The sequence below is a fragment of the Pelodiscus sinensis genome, chromosome 10, assembly GCF_052426305.1.
Source record: "Pelodiscus sinensis isolate ZL-2025 chromosome 10, ASM5242630v1, whole genome shotgun sequence".
Lineage (NCBI taxonomy): Eukaryota > Metazoa > Chordata > Testudines > Trionychidae > Pelodiscus > Pelodiscus sinensis.
This window is the reverse complement of record NC_143061.1, coordinates 51,162,434-51,183,797: the sequence shown is the minus strand read 5'-3', so window position 1 is coordinate 51,183,797 and position 21,364 is coordinate 51,162,434. Positions and strand designations below refer to the sequence as shown.

The 21,364-nt window shown below is 45.5% G+C and overlaps 1 protein-coding gene and 2 non-coding genes across 5 annotated transcripts in view; all 3 read left to right on the top strand.

The window, feature by feature from the left end:
• The window catches only part of ATG16L1 (autophagy related 16 like 1), a 28,873-nt gene extending 11,963 nt beyond the window's left edge, over positions 1-16,910 (top strand). For 2 of the 3 annotated variants that reach the window (XM_075937414.2, XM_075937413.2), the window contains 10 exons: positions 893-995; positions 3,355-3,460; positions 5,448-5,518; positions 8,341-8,412; positions 10,432-10,552; positions 11,718-11,823; positions 12,718-12,867; positions 13,256-13,303; positions 14,873-14,974; positions 15,352-16,910. In XM_075937414.2, the coding sequence (XP_075793529.1) occupies positions 893-995; positions 3,355-3,460; positions 5,448-5,518; positions 8,341-8,412; positions 10,432-10,552; positions 11,718-11,823; positions 12,718-12,867; positions 13,256-13,303; positions 14,873-14,974; positions 15,352-15,445 (973 nt within the window). In that variant the 3' untranslated portion in view covers positions 15,446-16,910. Of the gene's footprint in view, positions 1-127; positions 176-892; positions 996-3,354; positions 3,461-5,447; positions 5,519-8,340; positions 8,413-10,431; positions 10,553-11,717; positions 11,824-12,717; positions 12,868-13,255; positions 13,304-14,872; positions 14,975-15,351 lie in introns of all 3 variants that reach the window. The other variant, XM_075937412.2, reaches the window with a different exon arrangement.
• Positions 2,630-2,902, top strand: LOC112547096 (small Cajal body-specific RNA 6). The gene has a single exon (XR_003090847.1).
• Positions 6,728-6,987, top strand: LOC112547095 (small Cajal body-specific RNA 6). Its single transcript, XR_003090846.3, has one exon.
• Positions 16,911-21,364: the final 4,454 nt, after the last annotated feature.

Below are 21,364 nucleotides of genomic sequence, written 5' to 3'. Positions count from 1 at the left end.
CAGTGATGTAAGGAATACAGATGTCTTACTGTCAGCCTTTCTTCTAGTTTCTGCTTTTTTTCTTTTTGTTCTCAACTTCCTGTTTCTTCCATCTTGCCGTGTGCTGACCTCTGACCTTTCCCTCCAGTCTGTCTGAGTCTTCCCTTTTGGGACATCACTCTTCTGATGCTGCCAGGTGAAAACAATACCCACTCTTAGTTCAGCATGTGAATGTAACACTGAAGTAACGTGAAACTCAGTTTCACTACCCTGATTAGGGTTCAGATGCTCATAACACTGGCTATAAACTGTCCAGTTAGACTCAGGCAGGTCTTCTGAGAGGAGCAATATGTGGAAAATTTGTTTTTCTAATATGAAGAGCTGACCACAGCACTTTAGTTGGGATCTTTTCTCTAATGACTCTGGAGTCTTGCATTAGGTGGAAGGTTTTTCTTTAAGACCATGTTGGGGTCTGGGTTTTCAAACAGTGTTCCCCATTGACTGGGATCTTCTCATAGCCACAGTAGTGCAGTCTGAACTAGACACAGCGGTGGGGTTGCAGTCTGTCCCTCTGAAATCATCGTGATGTTTAGACTGACTCCTTAGTATAAGAAAAGATGGCTGCACAGCCATTGGGCTGGCTGAATTTGATATTGTTACACACAAACTGTGGTTAAGTTAGATAAGAAATCAATAAGTGCAGTCATGAATTAATGCCACGTGAAAGAATACAATGCAATTTGATAAAACCAGTCTCGCAAGGAGGGGGAAAGAAACAAAGGAAGGATTTTGGACCCTTCTCTCATCCGCCCCACAGTGGTAGTCGGGCTCATCCAGGTCTCTGTGCGCTACTTTGGGTGGAACTGTGTCCACTCTTACTATGTAACGTATTTTTCTTGGTGACCCATGGCAGGAGGCGCTCTCTGTCCTCATTTCCTGCTCCCCAGGATAATATGGATGCACAGCCAGGTTCCAGTAAAGAAGTGAGAGTTCCCAATACTGCAGTGTACGTCTTTGTAAGTATCTCCAGCAGGAACGACGAGATCAGGCTCTTCCTCCCTAAGAGGAGGAGAATGTGACCTTTGAGTAGCAGATGCTATCTCAGATACTGTGGCGCTGCTTGTTTAAACTGCTCTAGGTAATGTTTTAAATCAGGGGTCTCAAACTCCTGGTCCAGGGTCCATCTGCAGCCAAAGCACTTCCCCAATCCACCCTGTGAAATATTTTGAAAAAGTTATTCAAGCCCTCCTGGCTGCCAGCCTGAGGTAAGAGTGGGTGGCATGCAGGGACTCACCCTGGCCCACAGCTCCAGCAGCATCCAGGCCCTCAGTGCCTGCCGATTCCAGGTGGCAGAGGGTGCCGCTCATTCTGGGAAGCCTTGCTGGCTGCCTTGCTGTGATGCAAACCACACTGGCCAGGGAGCCACCCAAGATGATGTGCTTCTGCAGTCAGCAGGCCTGAGCCAGTTGGCTTTGCATTTGGCTACCCCGAGTAGGGGCGGGGGGAACCCAGTGCAAGAATGCGGATGATAGCAGGGAGTGGGGGAGAGGCAGGATTCCATGGGTGGTGTTGGAAGGAAGGGGGCATCCCAGCAGGAGAACCTAGGGGTGTTAGGGTGAGGACTCAGTCTTCTGTCTCTTGTAGGATCCTGGTCTCGGGGCTCCAGGACACTGGGAGAGACACTATGGACTTGCGTGTGCTGTATTGCCATCCCCAAACATTCAAACTCAAAAAGAAGGGCTTCTTGAAATCACAGATCAAAATACACTTGGGGATCTTTCTATTTGGCATCTGGTGTTTGAGGTTTTGGCTGAACTCAGGGCACATTTTCTAGCTTTTTCTCCTCAGCCCATGAGAACTAAAGTCTTCCTTGAAAAGAAAGAGGGCTGAAATTCTCTTCTAATACCAGGCACCAACAAACAAGCATAATCTCCTAAGTCAGAGAGAAAACAATCGATAACAGTGCATGAGGCATCAGGTAGTGAAGTTCCCAGATATGGCTTAATAACATGGCTGGAGCTTTCCAGGAAAGAAAAAAAAATTATCAGGAGGCTTGTGATCAGATAAGGAGAGTTGGCATCACTGATATCTAGTCAGTTTCACAAAATGAATGGTTTCACAGCTTACACCTGTGGATGGGACAGCTCTGCACTCACCTGCCCCAGGCCAGAGGGACTTGCCGGCAGCAATATGGTGCTAGAGCAGGAAGCCGCTCCTGCCTTGCTGCACTGCTGGTGGTGGTGGGAGCCCCCAGCGGGTTTTTAATTGCCTTGGGACAGTAGGCAGGGCCAAGAAATGTGGGAGTGAAAGGAGTGTGCAAGCTAGCAAGAGGAGCTGAGAGACGTGTTGGGGGAGAAGCACAAAGACACCCCCGTTCCCCTGGAGCCCTGCCGAAGGGGAGGGACGATGCCTGCTGGCCCACTAGGAGGATTTGAGGACTGGCACTGGCCCTAAGGTAAACTGAGTTTGAGATGCCTGTTTTAAATCTAGAAGATGACTCTTGAATTGGCAAGGCAGTTAGGTCCGTTTGATCTGTATTGACTTCACACTCAGCCTAGATATCTAAAACAAAAATTCACTCAGATGCATGCATCCATCGTGCTCTTAATGTTCCTTCTTTTGTGGTCATAGTGAATGTGCATCTTGCTGAGGTCAATGATGAATAGTAAAAGGTCTGAGTGCACAAGAGAATCACACTCCCATTACCCTTTCAGCTCCCAACAGTCTCTCTGTCCCATCACGCTATAGCAATGCTGTGATTGGGGGAGAGGCTGCTGACAATCAGGATAAGCTCAGTGCCTGCTATTTACAGTGTAAGGAAGCATGGCACTGAATGTCATCCAACAGAACCAATGAAGGAGTTTAGGGTTTTGGGATGTCTTGATTTGTGGTGTGCGTGATCTCAAGTTTTCAAGCTGAGACCTCTTGGATGCCTTATGGAATGAGGAGGCCATTTTTGAATCTGCATCTGTGCAAGGCAACTCTACGTTACTCGTTTTATAGATGGGGAAATACAGGCGCAAACTCTTGTGAACCAGTTTTGAATGGTCATATAATAGATGTGATTGCTGCTGGGGTGGCAAAAGAAATCATTCCCTTTACACATTCTACCACCTGGATAATCCAGATGACCACCTGGATAATCCAGATGAGCTCTTGTCATATTCTGATTCGTTTCAATAAAATTAGCAAAACCTATATTAGTGTGGGTCTTCTGCATATGAAAGAGGATCACATTTGGGCTAGATCACAGTTGTATGCGTCCTACACTTCAGCAAGCTCGTATAGTACTACAGACTGACAGTTCTGTTTAGTCTGTGCTGATGCCATTGGGGGTGACTGTGATTGTCTGTCTGTTTGCTCTCCCTTGTCCAGGACGCACATGATGGCGAGGTAAATGCAGTTCAGTTCAGTCCTGGTTCTCGGTTACTAGCAACAGGAGGCATGGATCGGAGAGTTAAACTCTGGGAAGTCTTTGGAGGTAAGCTTCTGCTCTGAGCTATTGCATGAAGAGACATAGGCCATAAAGAATACTTTGTGTCTTGTACAAAATTTAGAAACCCCTACAGGTGGTGCATGCAAAATAGATTTTTTTTCCCTAAAGTTTTTGACTGAGTTGCCGGTGGTGTTTTTAAGCTGAGTGTACTAGTTTGCAGTTTCAGACAAACACTATATAAATGGGAAGCAGTTATGTTAGATCAGCTGTAATACTACTCAGAAAATATAGAAGAAAAGCCAGGTTCAAGCAAATTGGCTATTATCTTTGAAAAGTTGTGGAGATCGGGAAAAATCCCGGATGACTGGAAAAAGGCAAATGTAGTGCCCATCTTCAAAAAAAGGGAAGAAGGATGATCCAGGGAACTATAGGCCGGTCAGTCTTACCTCGGTTCCTGGAAAAATCATGAAAGGGATCCTTAAGGAATCCATATTGAGGCACTTGGATGAGAGGAAAGTGATTAGGAATAGTCAGCATGGATTCACAAAGGGCAAGTCGTGCCTGACCAATCTGATTAGCTTCTATGATGAGGTAACTGGCTCAGTGGACATGGGGAAGTCAGTGGATGTTATATACCTTGACTTTAGCAAGGCTTTTGATACGGTCTCCCACAATATTCTTGCCAGCAAGTTAAGGGATTGTGGATTGAATAAATGGACGGTAAGATGGATAGAAAGATGGCTAGAAGGCTGGGCCCAGCGGGTAGTGATCAATGGCTCAATGTCAGGATGGCGGTCGGTTTCTAGCGGAGTGCCCCAAGGTTCGGTTCTAGGACCGGTTTTGTTCAATATCTTTATTAATGATCTGGATGAGGGGATGGATTGCACCCTCAGCAAGTTTGCGGATGACACTAAGCTGGGGGGAGAGGTAGATACGCTTAAGGGCAGAGATAGGGTCCAGAATGACTTAGACAAATTGGAGGATTGGGCCACAAGAAATCTGATGAGGTTCAACAAGGACAAGTGTAGAGTCCTGCACTTGGGACAGAAGAATCCCAAGGATAGATACAAGCTGGGGACCAACCGGTTAAGTAGTAGTTCTGCAGAAAAGGACCTGGGGGTTATAGTGGATGAGAGGCTAGATATGAGTCAACAGTGTGCCCTTGTAGCCAAGAAGGCTAATGGCATATTAGGTTGCATTAAGAGGAGCATTGCCAGCAGATCCAGAGATGTCATCATTCCCCTTTATTCGGCTTTGGTGAGGCCATATCTGGAGTATTGTGTCCAGTTCTGGGCCCCCCACTACAAAAAGGATGTGGACGCATTGGAGAGGGTCCAGCGGAGGGCAACCAAAATGATTAGGGGGCTGGAGCATATGACTTATGAGGAGAGGCTGAGGGACTTGGGTCTGTTTAGTCTTCAGAAGCGAAGAGTGAGGGGGGATTTGATAGCAGCCTTCAGCTTCCTGAAGGGAGGTTCCAAAGAGGATGGAGAGAGGCTGTTCTCAGTAGTGACAGATGGCAGAACAAGGAGCAGTGGTCTCAAGTTGTGGTGGGAGAGGTCCAGGTTGGATATTAGGAAAAACTATTTCACTAGGAGGGTGGTGAAGCACTGGAATGGGTTACCTAGGGAAGTAAAAGCGACGAGGAGTCCTGTGGCACCTTATAGACTAACTGAAGTGTAGGAGCATAAGCTTTCGTGGGCAAAGACCCACTTCGTCAGATGCAAGTAGTGGAGTCTCCATCCCTAGAGGTGTTTAATTCTCGGCTTCACAAAGCCCTGGCCGGGTTGATTGAGTTGGGATTGGTCCTGCCTAGAGCAGGGGGCTGGACTTGATGACCTTCTGAGGTCTCTTCCAGTTCTATGATTCTCTGATTGAAAGCCAGTGCCACTATGTGATTAGTTTTTGTGTTGCTGTATTAATTGTCCTAATTCATTAATGTTGGCCAAATAGAACTAACAAGGAATTTGAAATCCTTCCCCTGTTTATATCCACTCCAATCTGTTGCTTAACTGTTTCTTTCTGCGTACAGATAGGTGCGAACTGAAAGGTTCACTGTCTGGCAGTAATGCGGGGATTACAAGTATCGAGTTTGACAGTTCTGTGAGTATTTGTGTAATGCCCATCATCTGTGTTTGGGGAGAAAATCGCAGTAGGTTGTGCTCGGCTACCAGTTTCATTTATATGCTTTGAAATACATACCCAAAAAAGCAAGTTAAAATATTTGTAGAACGGAACAAGTTTTAAAATATAGTGTGTAAAAAAAATAAATAAATAAATAATAAAAAAATAAAATAAATAATAATAGGTTGTCTAATTTCAAAGGGTTTGTCTAGAAAGAGGCAGTTCAGTGAATTAAGTTTAAACGAATTAAAGCCACTGTATTACGAAATGGGGTATGTCTGCGCTTCAAACAGTACAGCCACGCTGCTGCAGTGTTTCAGCATAGACCAACTCTGCAGCAACAGGAGGGGTTCTACTGCTCTAGTTCATCCACCTCCTCGGGAGGGAGTAGCTAAATCAATGGAAGAACTGTCTACACCAGAAGCTAGCTTTTGTGTTTGAGGTGTTGATTTTTTCCATCCCTTAGAATAACAGCTATGTCATTGTAAATTCCCAGTGTAGACTAGCCCTAAGAATATCCACATGGGTTTAATGTATTCATTTCAAATTCACACTACAGTAAACTTCCGATAATCCGGCACCTTTAGGATCTGGGGGTGCCGGATTATCGGATATGCTGGAGTACCGGAAGGGGGGCTATGAGAGGTCTGGGGTGGGAGTGGGGGATCAGCAGGGAACTGCGCAGGATGGGAGAGGGCGGTGCTGCGGAACCAACCTGGCAGCACCCCAGCTGCTCTGCCCCCAGCTTCCCCAAGTCAGCTGCTGGTCGGTTTCAGCAGTGGCTGACTTGGGGAAACCGGGGGCAGAGCAGCTCCAGTTGTCCAGCTGGCCAGAGCACTTCCGGGTTCCAGTTGGTGCCGGACTATCAGGAGTGCCGGACCACTGGATGCTGGACAGTTGGAGTTTTATTGTAATAAGTATTTTGAATCAACTTTCCTGAGTGTCTTTCTTTCCTTCCCATTCCACCCTGCCCCCAATAGACCAGTCCTAAAATTCTCATTTGCACTTCACTTTATAGAAGATAAACAAAATCCAGACATCTGGGCTATCAGGAATTTTTTTAATGGGTTAGGTCTTAATCCAAAGTATTGCTACCTTCTGTGCTCATTTAAGCTATTGGAGATGCATATATCTGCTTCTGTAATAAACATTTCTCAAGGTGGTGTTCAGGTTTAGATGTCTCACTGAGGTCTGTGATGAATAGTAAAAGGTCTGACAGATTACACTTCCATCACCCTTTCAACTCCCAGCAGTTTCTCACCCATCATACTCCAGTAATGTTGTGACTGGGGGAGAGTTTGCTGACAAATTGTGATGCATTCCGTTTGTGTTCCCTAGAGTGCCACAGGCACAATTCTGATCTGCATCCAACAGAACCAGTCAAAAGGAGTATGGGGTTTTGGAGGTGCATATCTGGGTACATGATCTCAGACTTCCTTTCTGAGACCTCTTTCGTATCCTGTCAAGTTGAACTTCACTGTGGATGAACTTGAGGCCAAGTTTGAAGCCATCTTTACAGTTTAGCATTTTTGCATTGTTGACACAGCTCCAAAAAATCATTTGTTGGTCTTCACCAGTTCATTGGAGCAGGGGTCTCAAAACTGTGGGGCTTTCCCTACTGGAGGGTGCAGAGGAATGTCCACGTGGGCATGGAGGACCTAGGCCAGCCCCCTTGGGGGGGGAACAGCTACCATGCAGCGTCACTCTGACCCCAGTTTCACTGTGACTGTATCGCCCGTCCCATCCACCTAGACACTAAAATTCTGGTTACCTGCAGTAACCAATCTCCTCTGCACTGCTGCTGGAGCCTGGGGAAGCACATGGGTGGCTCTGGTAAGAGAAGTAGCAGTAGTTTTCTCCCCCCCCCCCCCCCCGCCCTGAGCGCAGCTGCCCTACCTTCCTCCTCCCCCCACCACACATACCACAAGTCCCAAGGAGGTGTGGACTAGGCAAAGGCGGTGGGGGGAGGGGGTTATGATGGGGAAAGTTTGGGGACCACTGCACTAGAGAACTGGCTAGTGCTGCTAATCTGCCTGGAGAACCTTGTTCCAATGTAGATGTCTTGATCATGTTTTAGATCTTGCCAGTTAAAACAGATACATTCTGGTTCCCATGATATTTTTTTTCTGAATCATTGAGTCACGTGAGAGAGACAGTTGTGTGGGCATAAGCCTTGTCTTGGGATTTTTCTTGAGAAATAACTTTGCCGTATAGTGTCTTGAAATATATTTTCTGTCTAGAGTGAAAGGAAGGAGGCACCATTCCTAAAAATCCATCTCTCCATTTCCTGACCAGAACTTACTAGTTTTTATTACCTCTGTCAAGAACCCAGGAGGTGGGAGTGAAATTGACAAGAATTAAGCCAGCATCACATTTGGGTCAGTTGGACTCAATAGCAGAGGCAGATGCTAGAGCCATTTGTGGGGAAGGAGAGCCAAAAACCAGAAGCTGTGTAAAGGCAGATTGGTAAAGAACCTCATTCACCATCTTTGCAGCAGCAAGGGGGTATGAATAGAAGTGGGATGGAGAAAATCTCTCTCCCTTCCAGCACTATCAACCATTGAATCCATGGATGTGGCTCATGGGGGTGGAGGCGGGAACATTGAAAATCTTTCTTGTCCAAACTTAATTTCCCCACCCGTGGCTTTCTTAACAGAATAGTGCTAAAAGTCAACTCTGTGGATTGTTGGTTTTAACGACTATCTGATAATATTGAGACTTTCCGGAAATACTTGCTTGGTATAGTAGCTTACTTCTCCATCACTGTAGGAAATTGCCTTAAATTGCTCTTGTTTCTGCAGGGCTCTTATCTCTTAGCAGCTTCAAATGACTTTGCTAGCAGAATCTGGACTGTAGATGACTCTCGGTTACGGGTGAGTCTCCTGAAGAAGACGAACAATATTATAGGATGTTTCTGCCTAGTATTATATTTTTTTCTTATGAAACACACTGGAAAATTGCAGATTCCACTGTTTTGAGATCTTGCCAAAGTGGTGGGGTGGCTTTTTTGGGAGGTGGGATGGATGTTTGCGCTCTTGTAAAATATGAGTTGATTTGGCTATCCCTTTTTAATAGCAGAGCACCTTTATAGCATAGCCTAATGTTCAACTCTGGCCTCTCAGAAACCTCTCCAGATATATGAACTTTCCTTCCTCTGCACACAGGAAGTATTAACCTTTGACTCATTTAAATGTTAAGACTTAGCAGTCTTAAAGACCCAAAGGCTCTAGCCTGGGTCAGGGTATTTGTAGTAAAGGTCAGGACAGGTTGTGGGCTTCTGTGAATTTTTGCTTATTGCCCATGATCTATCCCTGATTTTTGCTGCAAATATCTGACACAATCTTAACCTCAATCATCTTTTACATGGTGTAAAGAGTCCCCATGCAAAACTCCCCTGAGCCTTCACAAAATCTTTATGCAATTTCCAGTGTCCCTGATGACTTCTGGCTTTGGGTCAGTCCAGTCACGGCTCACTGAATTAATTCAGTGCAGTGAATGGGTTTGGTGCATGAATTTCTTTCCTTGCAAGTGCACTGAGAGCAATTGAATTTAATTAATATTAAATTCTGCATCCAGCTATTTATTTATAAACAAGTATTCGCTGTTAATGGCAGTGCAGCAAGGGTTGAAATAAAATATTTTCCAAGATTCTGTCTGTCCATAAAATTACGGTATCCGGAGTTTGTCGTGTTGTCTTGGGAGTTGATTTTTCAGTTTGTCAGACTCTGCTCCCATTTCATTTCCATTTTTAAGTCTTCTAGTAATTCTGGAGGGCTGTGTCTAGACTGGCCAGTTTTTCCAGAAAATCAACCACTTTTCTGGAAAAACTTGCCAGCTGTCTACACTGGCCGCTTGAATATCCGCAAAAGCACTGACTTCCTACTGTAAGAAATCAGTGCTTCCTGCGGAAATACTATTCTGCTCCCGTTCAGGCAGAAGTCCCTTTTGCGCAAAAGGGCCAGTGTAGACAGCTCAGATTTGTTTTCCGCAAAAAAGCCCTGATCGCGAAAATGGCGATCGGGGCTTTTTTGCGGAAAAGCGCGTCTAGATTGGCATGGACGCTTTTCCGCAAAAAGCGCTCTTGCAGAAAAGCATCCATGCCAATCTAGATGCTCTGTTCCGAAAATGCTTTTAACGGAAAACTTTTCCATTAAAAGCATTTCCGGAAAATCATGCCAATCTAGACGCAGCCTAGGAGTGTGCAAGTCAGAAATTCAGTTTCTTTTGGCAAGGATTTCTCTGATCACTTTCCCTGTTCCTGGCAACCTGTTCCCTCATGCTACATTAGACAGAAGCAGTCATAGAAATCTGCTGGTGGGAACAATTCTGGAATCTCTGGCTATTTCAGGCTTTCAAGCTGAGACTTCAGAGTTAAAATTGGAACCTTTTTCCTGTACTTGGCAGAAAGTGCACTTCTAAAATCTGGAGACCTCATCACTCCAACTCTTAGCGTACTTTAATCCATCCCCTGGTCTCTCCTTCAAGACTCTATTGTAGTTACCAGTCTTTCAGCTAACTGTATGCGGGGTGTTAGAAAAGAGTCATAGATTCCAAAAGAACGACTCCTTAACTAGCTAAAGGAGTTACTTTCTCTCTTAGTTACATCTCCTACCCAGAGGCTGAGGATGCTGCCTCTGCAGTACTCTTGGCACTGGCTGACTCAGAGAAGCAGACTGGGAGTCAAGGCTACATTCTGTTTAACCGGAATGGAAGGGTGGGGGCGGGGATATTTGTGACCCATGCCTTTAGTTTGTATGCCACTAAGATGGGAGGAGTTGAATCAAAGACTTTGTCCCCATTAAGCTGTTGAATGGCAAGATAAGAGCCATGAGCGCAGGAAGCAAATGCCTCTGAAGCTGCTCATTTACCCCGTGTGTATCTTCTCTCCCCAGCACACACTCACAGGCCACAGTGGGAAGGTTCTGTCAGCCAAGTTCTTGTTGGATAATGCACGCATTGTGTCAGGGAGTCACGACCGGACCCTCAAGCTTTGGGACCTGCGCAGCAAAGTTTGTAAGGAATTTATTTCCACGCCCTTTCTGTTTTTCACACACCTCTATAGTGGATGTAACCTGAAATTTTCCTTCAGCTTCATTGTTTCATTCTCTTAGGCCTGATCTACACTAGACCAAGTAGGTTGGCTTAAAGTACGCCATCCAGCTACTCAGGATTTGACTTCCTTAGGCTGAGCCACCGCAGCGTCTACGCTATGAGAGACTGATGGGAGCACACGCTCCCATTAGCTTCCCTTACTCCTCTCAGGATGAGGAGTAGTACAGAACGCCTGTTTGGGCTGCCCTCAGCATTCGAGTTGGGGGTCTGTACTAAACCAGATGCTAGAAGGTCGACCTCCAGAGGGTCAGTCTGCATAGTGTTGACATGCCCTTAGTGTCCCAAAGAGCAGAAAACTGTTGGGTTTTGCTGATATGTGGCTCTTGGTAATTGCGAACCAAGCAGGGTCAGGCCTGACTGTTACCTGGATGGGAACCTAAGAAAAGATCATGTGCCACAGTGAAAAGCATTGCTGATTGAGAGGGCAACTGCATTCTGTAGACCCTCATGTCCATCAAACTGTATGGTGGGCTTTTATTCTTCTGTGGAAGCTTGAAGGCAGGTTAGATCTTACAATCCTGGGCTGGTCTTAAATCCCCTTTTGAAAACCCTACCTGCAATTTCTTGCCTCCAAGACATGCAAATGGTAGGATTAAGAATTCAGTTCTTCATAACAGAAACATTTCTTAAAATATTTTTCCTGGTTTCTGTTGTACAACTTGGCCCAGAAACAGCCTTTCTTCCTGTGGCGTCCTACACCCTTGGTTGAGTGGAAAGGGCAGCGTATCATATTGCTCATCTGTGACTTATCACCACTTCATAATTAGTCAGCCGTCCTTGTACAGTTATAGCGTGTTGGGCATGGCAATCAGATTATTCAGAAAAATAGTGCACAGTTGCGGATTTTGGATCTTCAGCAATCAGTTTCTTCTAAGACAGGCTCACCTGTCCTGTCACCTTTCACCTCCCCCCTATGGTCCCAAACTCTTCCTAGGGTACTAGTTTCAGTGCAGCTATTGAATTTTTGTTTGCTGTTAAATGGCTTTAAAATACTGCTGTCAATTTGTACAGCACAATGGAATTGGACTGTGCTGTTAGTGACTCCCTCATCCCCTCTTTTTTCTAGGTATAAAAACAGTATTTGCAGGATCAAGCTGCAACGATATCGTGTGCACAGAGCAGTGTGTGATGAGTGGGCATTTTGATAAGAAGATTCGCTTCTGGGATATCAGGTAAAGCTATCTTTTGACACCGGTGGGGGAGTGGGCTTGGTTAGATCCTCTAACAATCATTTAATGCTAAGGAAAGAATATAAGATGAATCTGAATTGTGACTCTCCTCCTCTCCCCCTACCCCCCATGGTTTCTGAGCTCTCTTATTGCTTGGAATATTTATTAAAGGACTATGAGGAAGGCACCAAGCATAAATAACCTTTTTGCACACTCAAACTGTTATTTTGATGTCTGAGCTATTAGTAGCATGGTGTATGATATAAAAATTGACAGCAGAGTAGCCCCTGAGTAAGGAAATACCTTGCATTGTCATATTTCTACCTTTCTGGCTAAGTATCCCTAGGTGGTTCTGAAGAAAGTTCTGGTCAGTCCTTGGTTAGGCACAAAATATCCACAATGTGAGGCTTTAATTGGGGAAATAAGAAAAATGAGGAAGTAGATAATGAATACATAGCAAATACTTGTTCTTTTCTCCCTGGGCACTGCAGCATTTCTGGGGATACAGATTTTGACCCATGATCGGATCTGCTCCTAAGGGAATTCTATGCCAAAAAATTAAATTCTGTGTACAGAATTTAAAGTTCTGCATATTTTATTTGTTAGTAAATAAATGTGAAGGCTCTAGTATGGCAGTGGGAAGGACAGGCACTAGCTGTACAGAGGTAAGAGATCAGCCTGGTTTGGGCACTCAAAAAACCACGCCTTTGCTGTGAAAGAGGGGCACCTAACTGCTCTTGCAGTCTCCTTTTGCTTCCCCATCAGAGGGTCATTTTTCTGTGGGGAAGCAAAGAATTCTGCAGGGGATGGGAATTGTGTGCGCACACAGTGGTGCAGTATTCCTCCTGGAGTCAGGATCCTTGATACCCAGTTACCCATGCTATTTTCTGTCTTCAGGACGGAGAGCATTGTGCAGGAACTGGAACTGTTTGGGAGGATCACAGCTTTAGACCTGAACCCAGAGAGAACAGAGCTCTTGACCTGTTCTCGAGATGATCTGCTGAAGATAATTGATTTACGAGTCAATACTGTCAAACAGACTTTCAGGTGAGCGTGATTCCAGTAAGGTATGTGGCAAGTCACTGGATTCTGTGGCATATTTGTAAGTTGGGTGTTGCCTTTGTCCTTTGTATATGAAACTTTCCAATTAGTCCCTCAATGGTAAGGTCAGTCTTTGGAGCCATGACTGATGATGCAATTAAACACCAAAGGTGCATTTTTTTCAAGGTTTACCTCCACCTCTTTGAAAGACACAACTTGTCCCTCTTACTGGGGAGAACGTCCTACAAATGAGGTTGAAAGGATAGAGGTCTTTTGCATTAAATAATATGTAGAATTTATCCCAGTTAGTGCTCTTAGTCTTTGAGGAAAAGCTGGTTTTCCCAGGGCTCATGTTAGAGGAATGTAACAACTATCTGATTCTGGCTTGTTTCAGTGCCCAGGGATTCAAATGTGGATCTGACTGGACCAGAGTCGTCTTCAGGTAAGAGGCCAAATTGGGGAGTGGAGTTGTAGGGAAATGGAAGGGGCAGAGATACTATTTGGTTTACTGCAAATTCTTGCAAGCAGAGTTTCAAAACAGCCATCTACTGTCAAGCTAATGACCAGTCAGCAGCATGCAGCGATTGCTTCTTGATCATTTGCACTACAACTCTAAACTCCATGTTTATTTTGCAAGCTAAAGGGTGGCTAGTAACACTAATCATGAGACAAAAAGGGACACTGGACAGTCAGCAAAACTGTTTTCAGACTTGGATTTCTACCAAAGGCTCGCCATTTCTGAGCGTCAAGAAAAAGAGGACAGGCAGGGTTCCATATAGTTTGCGCACACATGGTATTAAAAGAATGTTAATGTTGGAAAGTCAAGGCTTGGAAAGCAGGAACATGCAAGATGGAAGGGTGTTCATGGGGCCCTTAATTTCCGTGGCTTTGAATTGTCCCCATCACGGAAACAAGAAAAGACATGTTGCTGAAACCAGGGTGACAACCCCTGCCATAGACTGCACGTCATTACTCCAAAGCATGCAGGTTATAGAACTTCTCAAGAAAATGTTAAAACAATTCTTACTACATGGAAACCACATTTTTCTAATCAATCGTTGGAGAATGAGAACCATTTTTGCTGAAATTCAAGTAAAAATAATCAGTCTGGGGTGTCTGGCAAGGAAAACTTCAGGCCAATTGGTTAAGGTTTGGGAAAATTTTATAAGTAAATGAAATTAGGAATTATTGGGCAACCTTAAGTATAGAAGGTGATACCAATTCTGCAAATTTAACAAAACAATCCACGTTCAGGATTTTTAAATATGACTGACAAGGATTAAATATAAAACTAAAATAGGCTACCATCTAAACATCGTGCTACACCAGACTAACATGGCTACATTTCTATCACATCTAAACAGTGTAACAGGTAAGAGTTTAAATGTTAAATACTTAAAGCATTGAAAAAAGCTAGGGCTAAACTTAGTGTGTATAGACATGGCTTATCCTAACCACTTTGCTTATGTTTATTCTTCAACCTACCCTGTTGCCTCCTTTTTTCCTTTGTAGATAACAAGCTTTTTGGGGTGGAAGAGCTGTTTTATTGTGTGTTTAAGGTGCTCACCTATTTCTCTTCAGGGTCTTTGCCTGCTATTGTGATGGGCTTGTTAGGTGCTTTATACCAACTTATATAGCACACCTTATTCATTGATTCAAAGTGCTTCACAAATGAGGTGAGCATCGTTATTCCCGCCTAAGGCACAGAGATAAGTGACTTGCTAGGATCACCCTTTTTGCCTAGGTAGATTTCACAAGAATCAACATTTCTTTAAGTGCTAGCCACCTGGATGTGCCATCATCATATGACTTGGGATGTCTTGATCTTGCTAATGAGTGTGAAGAAAAGCTGGTGAGACTTTAATATGTGCTAGTGCAGACTATCCTAGAACCACTAATGTCAATCTGCTTATTTTGGAAACTCTTGATGTGGAATAATGATTAGTGTGTGGACAAAAGCTGTAACTTCAAAATACTTTTTTTCTCTTCTGCACCTGATATGTTTCAATAGCCCTGATGGTAATTATGTGGCAGCTGGTTCAGCTGATGGGGCCCTGTACATCTGGAATGTGCTCACTGGGAAAGTGGAGAGAACTCTTGCAAAGCATCACAGGTGAGACAGAAAGCTGCCTGACTAAACTGATGCAGTAGCATGTGTAGAACCTTTGGTGAGGACATGTGGGATTGCAAATGTAGAGTTCCATTCCCACACCAATGTGCAGGGATTTTTATATGCCGCTTCTCTTTGGCTTTGCAATAGATTAGGAATTAAGGCTAGGACAGTTTTGTTTTTGGATTGCTTGTGCACAATTGGGCATTAATTATAATATTCTCTGAATATCTTAGGGGCTCCTAGCAATGCAGGTATCATCATAAGAGCTGAATGAGTGAGCTTATGTGCTTTGGAAATTATGGGGTTTAATTCCTCTTTTCCTAAATGCTGCTGTGGAATTCAGATCTGTTCTAAATTGACACCTGGCTTCCTTTCAGCTCCCCTATCAATGCAGTGACATGGTCTCCAGCCGGTGCCCATGTGGTCAGTGTGGACAAAGGAAACAAGGCTGTGCTGTGGTCTGAATTTTGATTGGAAGGAGAGAAGACAGTTTGAAATGTCTCACTTGAAGGGTGCTGGTCCACGGCTAGACAGAATGGAGGTCCAAGCCTAGATCCATCCTTCATACACTGGGCGTCATCCAATGGGCTTCACTTCTCACAGGAGAGCTCTAATGGGGCAATCAAGGATGGAGGAGCCAGAAGCAGAGCCCTTTACTGCCTCTAAGTATTCTGCTGGCACTCAGACTCAGCAAGGGTCAGCTGATTTGGATGGTGAATGCTACTAGACATGCCTTGACATGCCGTTATCTATGCACAGGATGGAGCCGAAGGTACTAGCCAGATTCCCTCACCGGACAGCGGTGCCAAATATCCTATTATGCGAATGTATGTGTAGCACTTCTGACTTGGGAGTGTTGGGAAAAGTTTACCATGTATTCTGACCTAATGCATGTCCTGTCTCCCGTGTTCTGTTCCCGTGGAGTAGCTTAAACATGGGGTTGAGGGCATCCTGAAACATGGATAGGGTGGTCCTGGTCAGTCTGTAAAGTGATGGAACAGCTGTAAACTAATTTAAATGTTTCTGTTGCTCTGGCAATTCTGCCCCCTGTGGTGTTGGCTGAGTTTGGGGCTTCTCCCATTCTGACGTAGTCTGCCTGTCAGTTTGTAATCTGAGAACTCCCTGCGTTACCTTGAACTGTATTTCAGGGAACTATCCTTTCTTTAGGGTTGATGCATCTTCGTAAAAGTTCCCTCCAATAGTTCCTAGAGCGGAAGTACCAAAAAATGGAGAAAAGAGGCTCTTCATTCAAACCAATATATTCCTAGTTTCTGGGGGGGAGGAGAAGAGGTGTGACATCTGCTTTGGGCATGGTGATGCTGCCATCATGAGGAACGTGTGCATACCAAGATTTCCAGTATCAGAAAATAAACATATAGTCTCTTCTGCTGCCCATCCGGCCTTCTCTACTGGAGGCTGTTGGAGCACAGGGAACAATGGGATTGAATCCTGAATGTAATGCTCTGATGTTGGCAATGCCAGGCCACGTCCCCCTTTCTGAGCACATGTGCAATATTCTCCTTTGTGCTTGAGCCCTTCTGTGGCCTCGCATAGGATTTACACCCTGTATCCTCAGGCTTTCAAATACATGTGGGGGTTGGAGGAGAATTAACTGTGATGTTTTGTAACTTTTATCCAGCCAAACTTTTCCACATCAGATGGGCCTTGAGACAAGCCACCAGCGTTCCGCCGCCTTTTTATTTGCACTTTATTTTGCTTCCTTCCTGAGCTTGTTTTCCAAGGAAGTGTTTTGACGGGTTAGGAAAGAGGGTGGTTTCTAGGACAGAGGTCTCTAACTCAGCCTTTCATTCAGACAACTGCTGCAGAGGGGAGTTGAGTATACAGGGCAAATCTTTTATTTATTCAGCTGCCCACCAGAACTTGATTGTAAATAAACCTGTGTTCTGCTTTTAAAACTGTGTCTCTCCTCACTTTGTTTGTGTTTCTTCTTGTCCTGAAAGAAAAGGGAACAAATATCAAGTTTCTTTAGTCCACTGGCAAAGAATGGACAGAGTGAGACTTAGATCTGGCGGTGGGGACAGCCTAGGCACTGGCTCCATAGGTGCTCTGGGGCTCAAGGACCCATGGGGGAAAAATAGCACCCACCAGCTATAGCTGCTTGGCAGGGCCTTGGAGACCAGCGGGTAGGAAGAGGCAGAGCGTATGGGAGGGGATGGGACTTTGGGCTGAAATAGGTGTGGAGCACTCACTGAGGGAAGAACTCGGCATCTGTACATAACGGATATCGCCAGTTGGTATCCATTGTCCTGTAGCCAAACTTGCCCTGTCTAGTATCAAGAATGCTGCCTTAAAACTGAAGTTAAAGGATCCAGTTCCACATTGTTCAAAGCTCCTAGCGTAAGGCACTGTGGCCCACATTTTGAGGCTCGAAAGGTTGATTATAAGGCTGGATATGTGGAGGAGTTCCTGAATTTAGGAACGCCCCATCAATTACTAGTTTCCCGGACACTTTCTACTGTGAAATCTATTCCTCTGTTGTTGCTTGAACTGCTACATCGCCTCGGTCTCCCAACGCAGTCTTAAAAATGTGGCATAAAGACTGGCTATACACTGACCACTAAAGTAACTTGAGAACAATGGAGCAAAGCCGTCCCCTCCTGTGGTTGTATTGGACAAATTACTTGTACAATTAAGAAGCTTCCTGGCCCAATCACCTCCAGTCTTGGTGTGGAAAGAAAATCAGCTGTTGGCCCTTAACCTGTAAGACCGAGCAACCATGATAAAAGCAGAGTTGCAGTTCCACTGAAAATTAAGGTAAAAGCCTGTTGGAATTTTAGAGGCACATTTTCATAGTGCTGCTCTTTGTCTGCTCCCTGAAGTTTCCCGTAGTAAATTGTGCATCTCCAGGTCCTTCTAAAAGGGTACTTGCCCAGTGCCCTGTTGACCTTAGAAGTATTGCAAATAAAGCAGATCACTAAGTGATGAGTCAGTGGGATGAAAGATTACCGGGGGATTAACTCTACGCTAATAAGAACTGGGCAGGCTGTGGTGGAGAGGATCAGGAAGGGTTTAAAATGTTATAATTTACGGTGGATTATTTGTATTTTTCTACAACATAAACAGTTACTGGGTTTGTGGTTCTTATACCAGAAAATGTTTTGCTTGTTTGACACTAAGCAAATTAACATTGAACACAAGTAAGTATGAACAGGTCAAAACATCTAACATTCTAAAAATAGACATTGTAATTTGCTATGTTGAATGATGTGAAGACCAGGACTTTAACCGGGGTCCAAAAAGAGCTAGATAAATTCATGGAGATTAGGTCCATCAATGGCTATTAGCCAGGATGGGTAGGAATGGTGTCCCTAGCCTCTGTTTGTCAGAGACTGGAAATGGGTGACAGGAAAGGGATCACTTAATGATTCCCTGTTCTGTTCACTTCCTCTGGGGCATGTGGCATTGGTCACTGTCAGAAGACAAGATACTGGGCTAGATGGACCTTTGGTCTGACCCAGTCTGGCAATTCCTGAGAGAGAGGTATCCTTGTAAATGAAGTGATCAACTCCACTCTTCTGCATTTTCCCGTTTCTCCAACCTCTTCTTTCTGTGCAGGTTGCACTCAGCTCTCTTTCAAACAATCGCTACTTCCAGAGACAAGCCGTGCATTCTGGTCCAATGAAGCAGGCATGACAGAGACCGTGACCAGCTAATAGTCTCAAGTGTCCGCTACACCTTCAGTTAACATGGGAAGAGAATTTGTCCTTGCTTTTCATTTTAGGGATCCTTACTGGATTTTTCACCGCCGTTACAGTGGCTTTAAAGAGTGGGAAGTAGAGGAGTTTGCTTTTGCTTTCATGGAAAAATGTCATCCTCCAGTTCAGACTCTGAAGACTATGGAAGAGCCATTTCACATTCCTCTGAGAAGGTAGCTGCAGCTTTCTGGAGGCTTAATGTTCTTACTCTTACCTCTGTTTTTGGGAGTCAGGTGAGTTTGTGCCCAAGGGCAAACTATGGGACCTAGTAGGGAAAGGAAAAAGTAACCACTAAGCATTGATTTGAAATGGGAGCCTGTGATGTAGTGTCAATATCTTGCTGGTTGCTATACTTGGGCTGTGGGTGACCCCTACTGGCCTCTGTCTGTGAGCACAGCCCAGCGGGGACCGCCTTGAGGACCCTCATGACAGTGACCAAACCGGTCCTACCAGTTAAGGGACGGGATGGAACAAAGGAAGTGAGTGTTGGGGGAAGGGTCAGTTGCTGGCTGGAATCATGAAGGAGACAGACTAAGGAGTGGGGCTGGGAGTGTCTGGGCCTAGGCACCTCATCTCAAGGGGTCTGAAGCATCCTGGCCCAGACTCCTGTAGCCATGTCACGTCTAGGCTGGGCTGTATCCTGGAAAAGCAATAAACCCTCTCTCTTCTACTGGCTGGCGGAGTCTGTTCTTGCTGCTATGGGGCTCCATGATCGGGGGAACCCGACTCGCCGTCACAGAGCCACCATCAACCAAGAACAGCTCCCTTAGCCTGCGTTTCCCATTATTATATTGGCTATGCCAGAAGAGGCAGCATCTTCAGCAGAAATAACTGGGAGTGGGGAGGAGAAGACAGGCTGGAGGGGCAGAGTGGTGGAAAGATGGGGTGGGAGGAATTAAGTCCTGTTAGCGGGATCAGATACCTCCTCTGCTTGCCTTGCCTTTGTCATCCTCTAGCAAAAAGCAGAGGAGCCTGATGGGGGTTCTATAGGTTCCTTGTTCTGCCTCCTTGCCGAAAGGGGATGTCTGAGTTCCATGGTGCCCTATGCCCCAGGAGCCTTGTGGTGGACACAGCGGAGGAGGAAGGGAGAGAACACAGTGAAGAAGATGCTGTGGACAGTTGCCTGCTGTAGCCTGTGTTGTCGAAGGGGAGAGCCTCTTCCCAGAGGCTCTGACTGCAGGCTAGTAGTGCACTCTTCCTGTATCCCTGCCTCTGAGAAACGTTGCAAGAGCAGCGCTACCGCCGACATCCACTTGTCGCCATCGGACATTTCTTCAGCTTGACTAGGCTTTTCTGGAAGGTAGCTGCTTCCGCAGCTTGGGCTTGAGTGAAATGTATCTGTCCTGGCAAGGGCAAAGTGTCCAGCATTCAACAGAAATGAACAGCAGAATAGCTGCATGTCGCACACGCCAGGCCCCAGGAAATTAACCGCAAGCTCTGCCTTACTGGCGTGGTTATGGGAAATTGTCTATCTCCCTGGAATAGCTTTCTGCTCTACGTGCTCCTATGTGCGCCTAAAAGTAGCGGGGAAGGGCAGAACCGTGTTCCTAAAACGTCCATCATTCCTGTCATGTCCCGAGAGCTAATTCAGCATCAGGGCCTTGTGCCAGCTCCTCCACCAGTAAATGAAGGCCTGTCACTGTTGTAAAGCGCTGGTGAGCATCTCTTCCCCTCCCCCAGTGCTGACCAGGGAAGCTCTCACAAGTAGTTTGTTCCCAGCCTGTGCGAGAGTAGTGCATGCTGGCGGTGGGGGAGGGATATCTTTGGTCTCTACCCTATCAGTGTTGGCTGTGTTCCAAATGGTATTGGTTTCACTTGCGAGGTGCAGGCCTATTTTTACTGTTCCCAATACTCTTGTCAGGTTCTTGTGGGCAGGAAGAGTTGGGGTTTCAAAAACCCCAGCAGGCTGTGGTGGCGCAGGCTCCTAGAAAGCCTGTAGGCATTTGTGAAAATCAATGCTGTGGATGTTTGCAGAAGCCACTGACTCAAAGCCAACATGGGTGAATATTCACACAAGCAAACTGACCTGAGTGCTTACACAGATGGGGAACATGTGGCCCCGGGGGGCAGGATCCCCCAGCTTGCCTGGCCCCCCAGCTCCTGCACCCTCCCTCTGCCCAGACCCCATGCCCCAAGCCATTTCCTGGCAGCCTCCTCCCACACACCGAACCCCTAATTTCTGACCCCACCATAGAGCCCTAGAGGCCCCACAAAATCTATTAGCTAGGGTGCCCCTAGACTCTGGGGTGCAAGGGGAATGTGAAGAGTGTGTCTGTTTCTCAGGGGCTACATAGGTGACTTTTTTCTTTCACTCTTATGGGCCCCCAACTGATTTTTTTTTTTGTTCCCCCCTGTGGGCTAGCACTGCCTCCCCCTCCTCTGACCCAAAAAAGGTTTCCCACTCCAGCTTACTGGAGCTCTGATTTCATGTGTTTATTTGTTAGGGAGTGGAAACAATACTAAGATTTCTCCAGTGAAAACTAACAAGTACCATGCCAGTATCAAACACAGCTGCATTTGAAATATGCCAAGAACTACCCACAAATTATTGTTGTGAACAAAAATTGAAATTCAAGAAAAGCAAAAGCTATTTTCTGACCATTCATGAGCTTAAAGAAGCTAAATTGGTCTAATTGTTTGTGTCTCTTGCACATGTTCTGAGTGCGTGTAATTT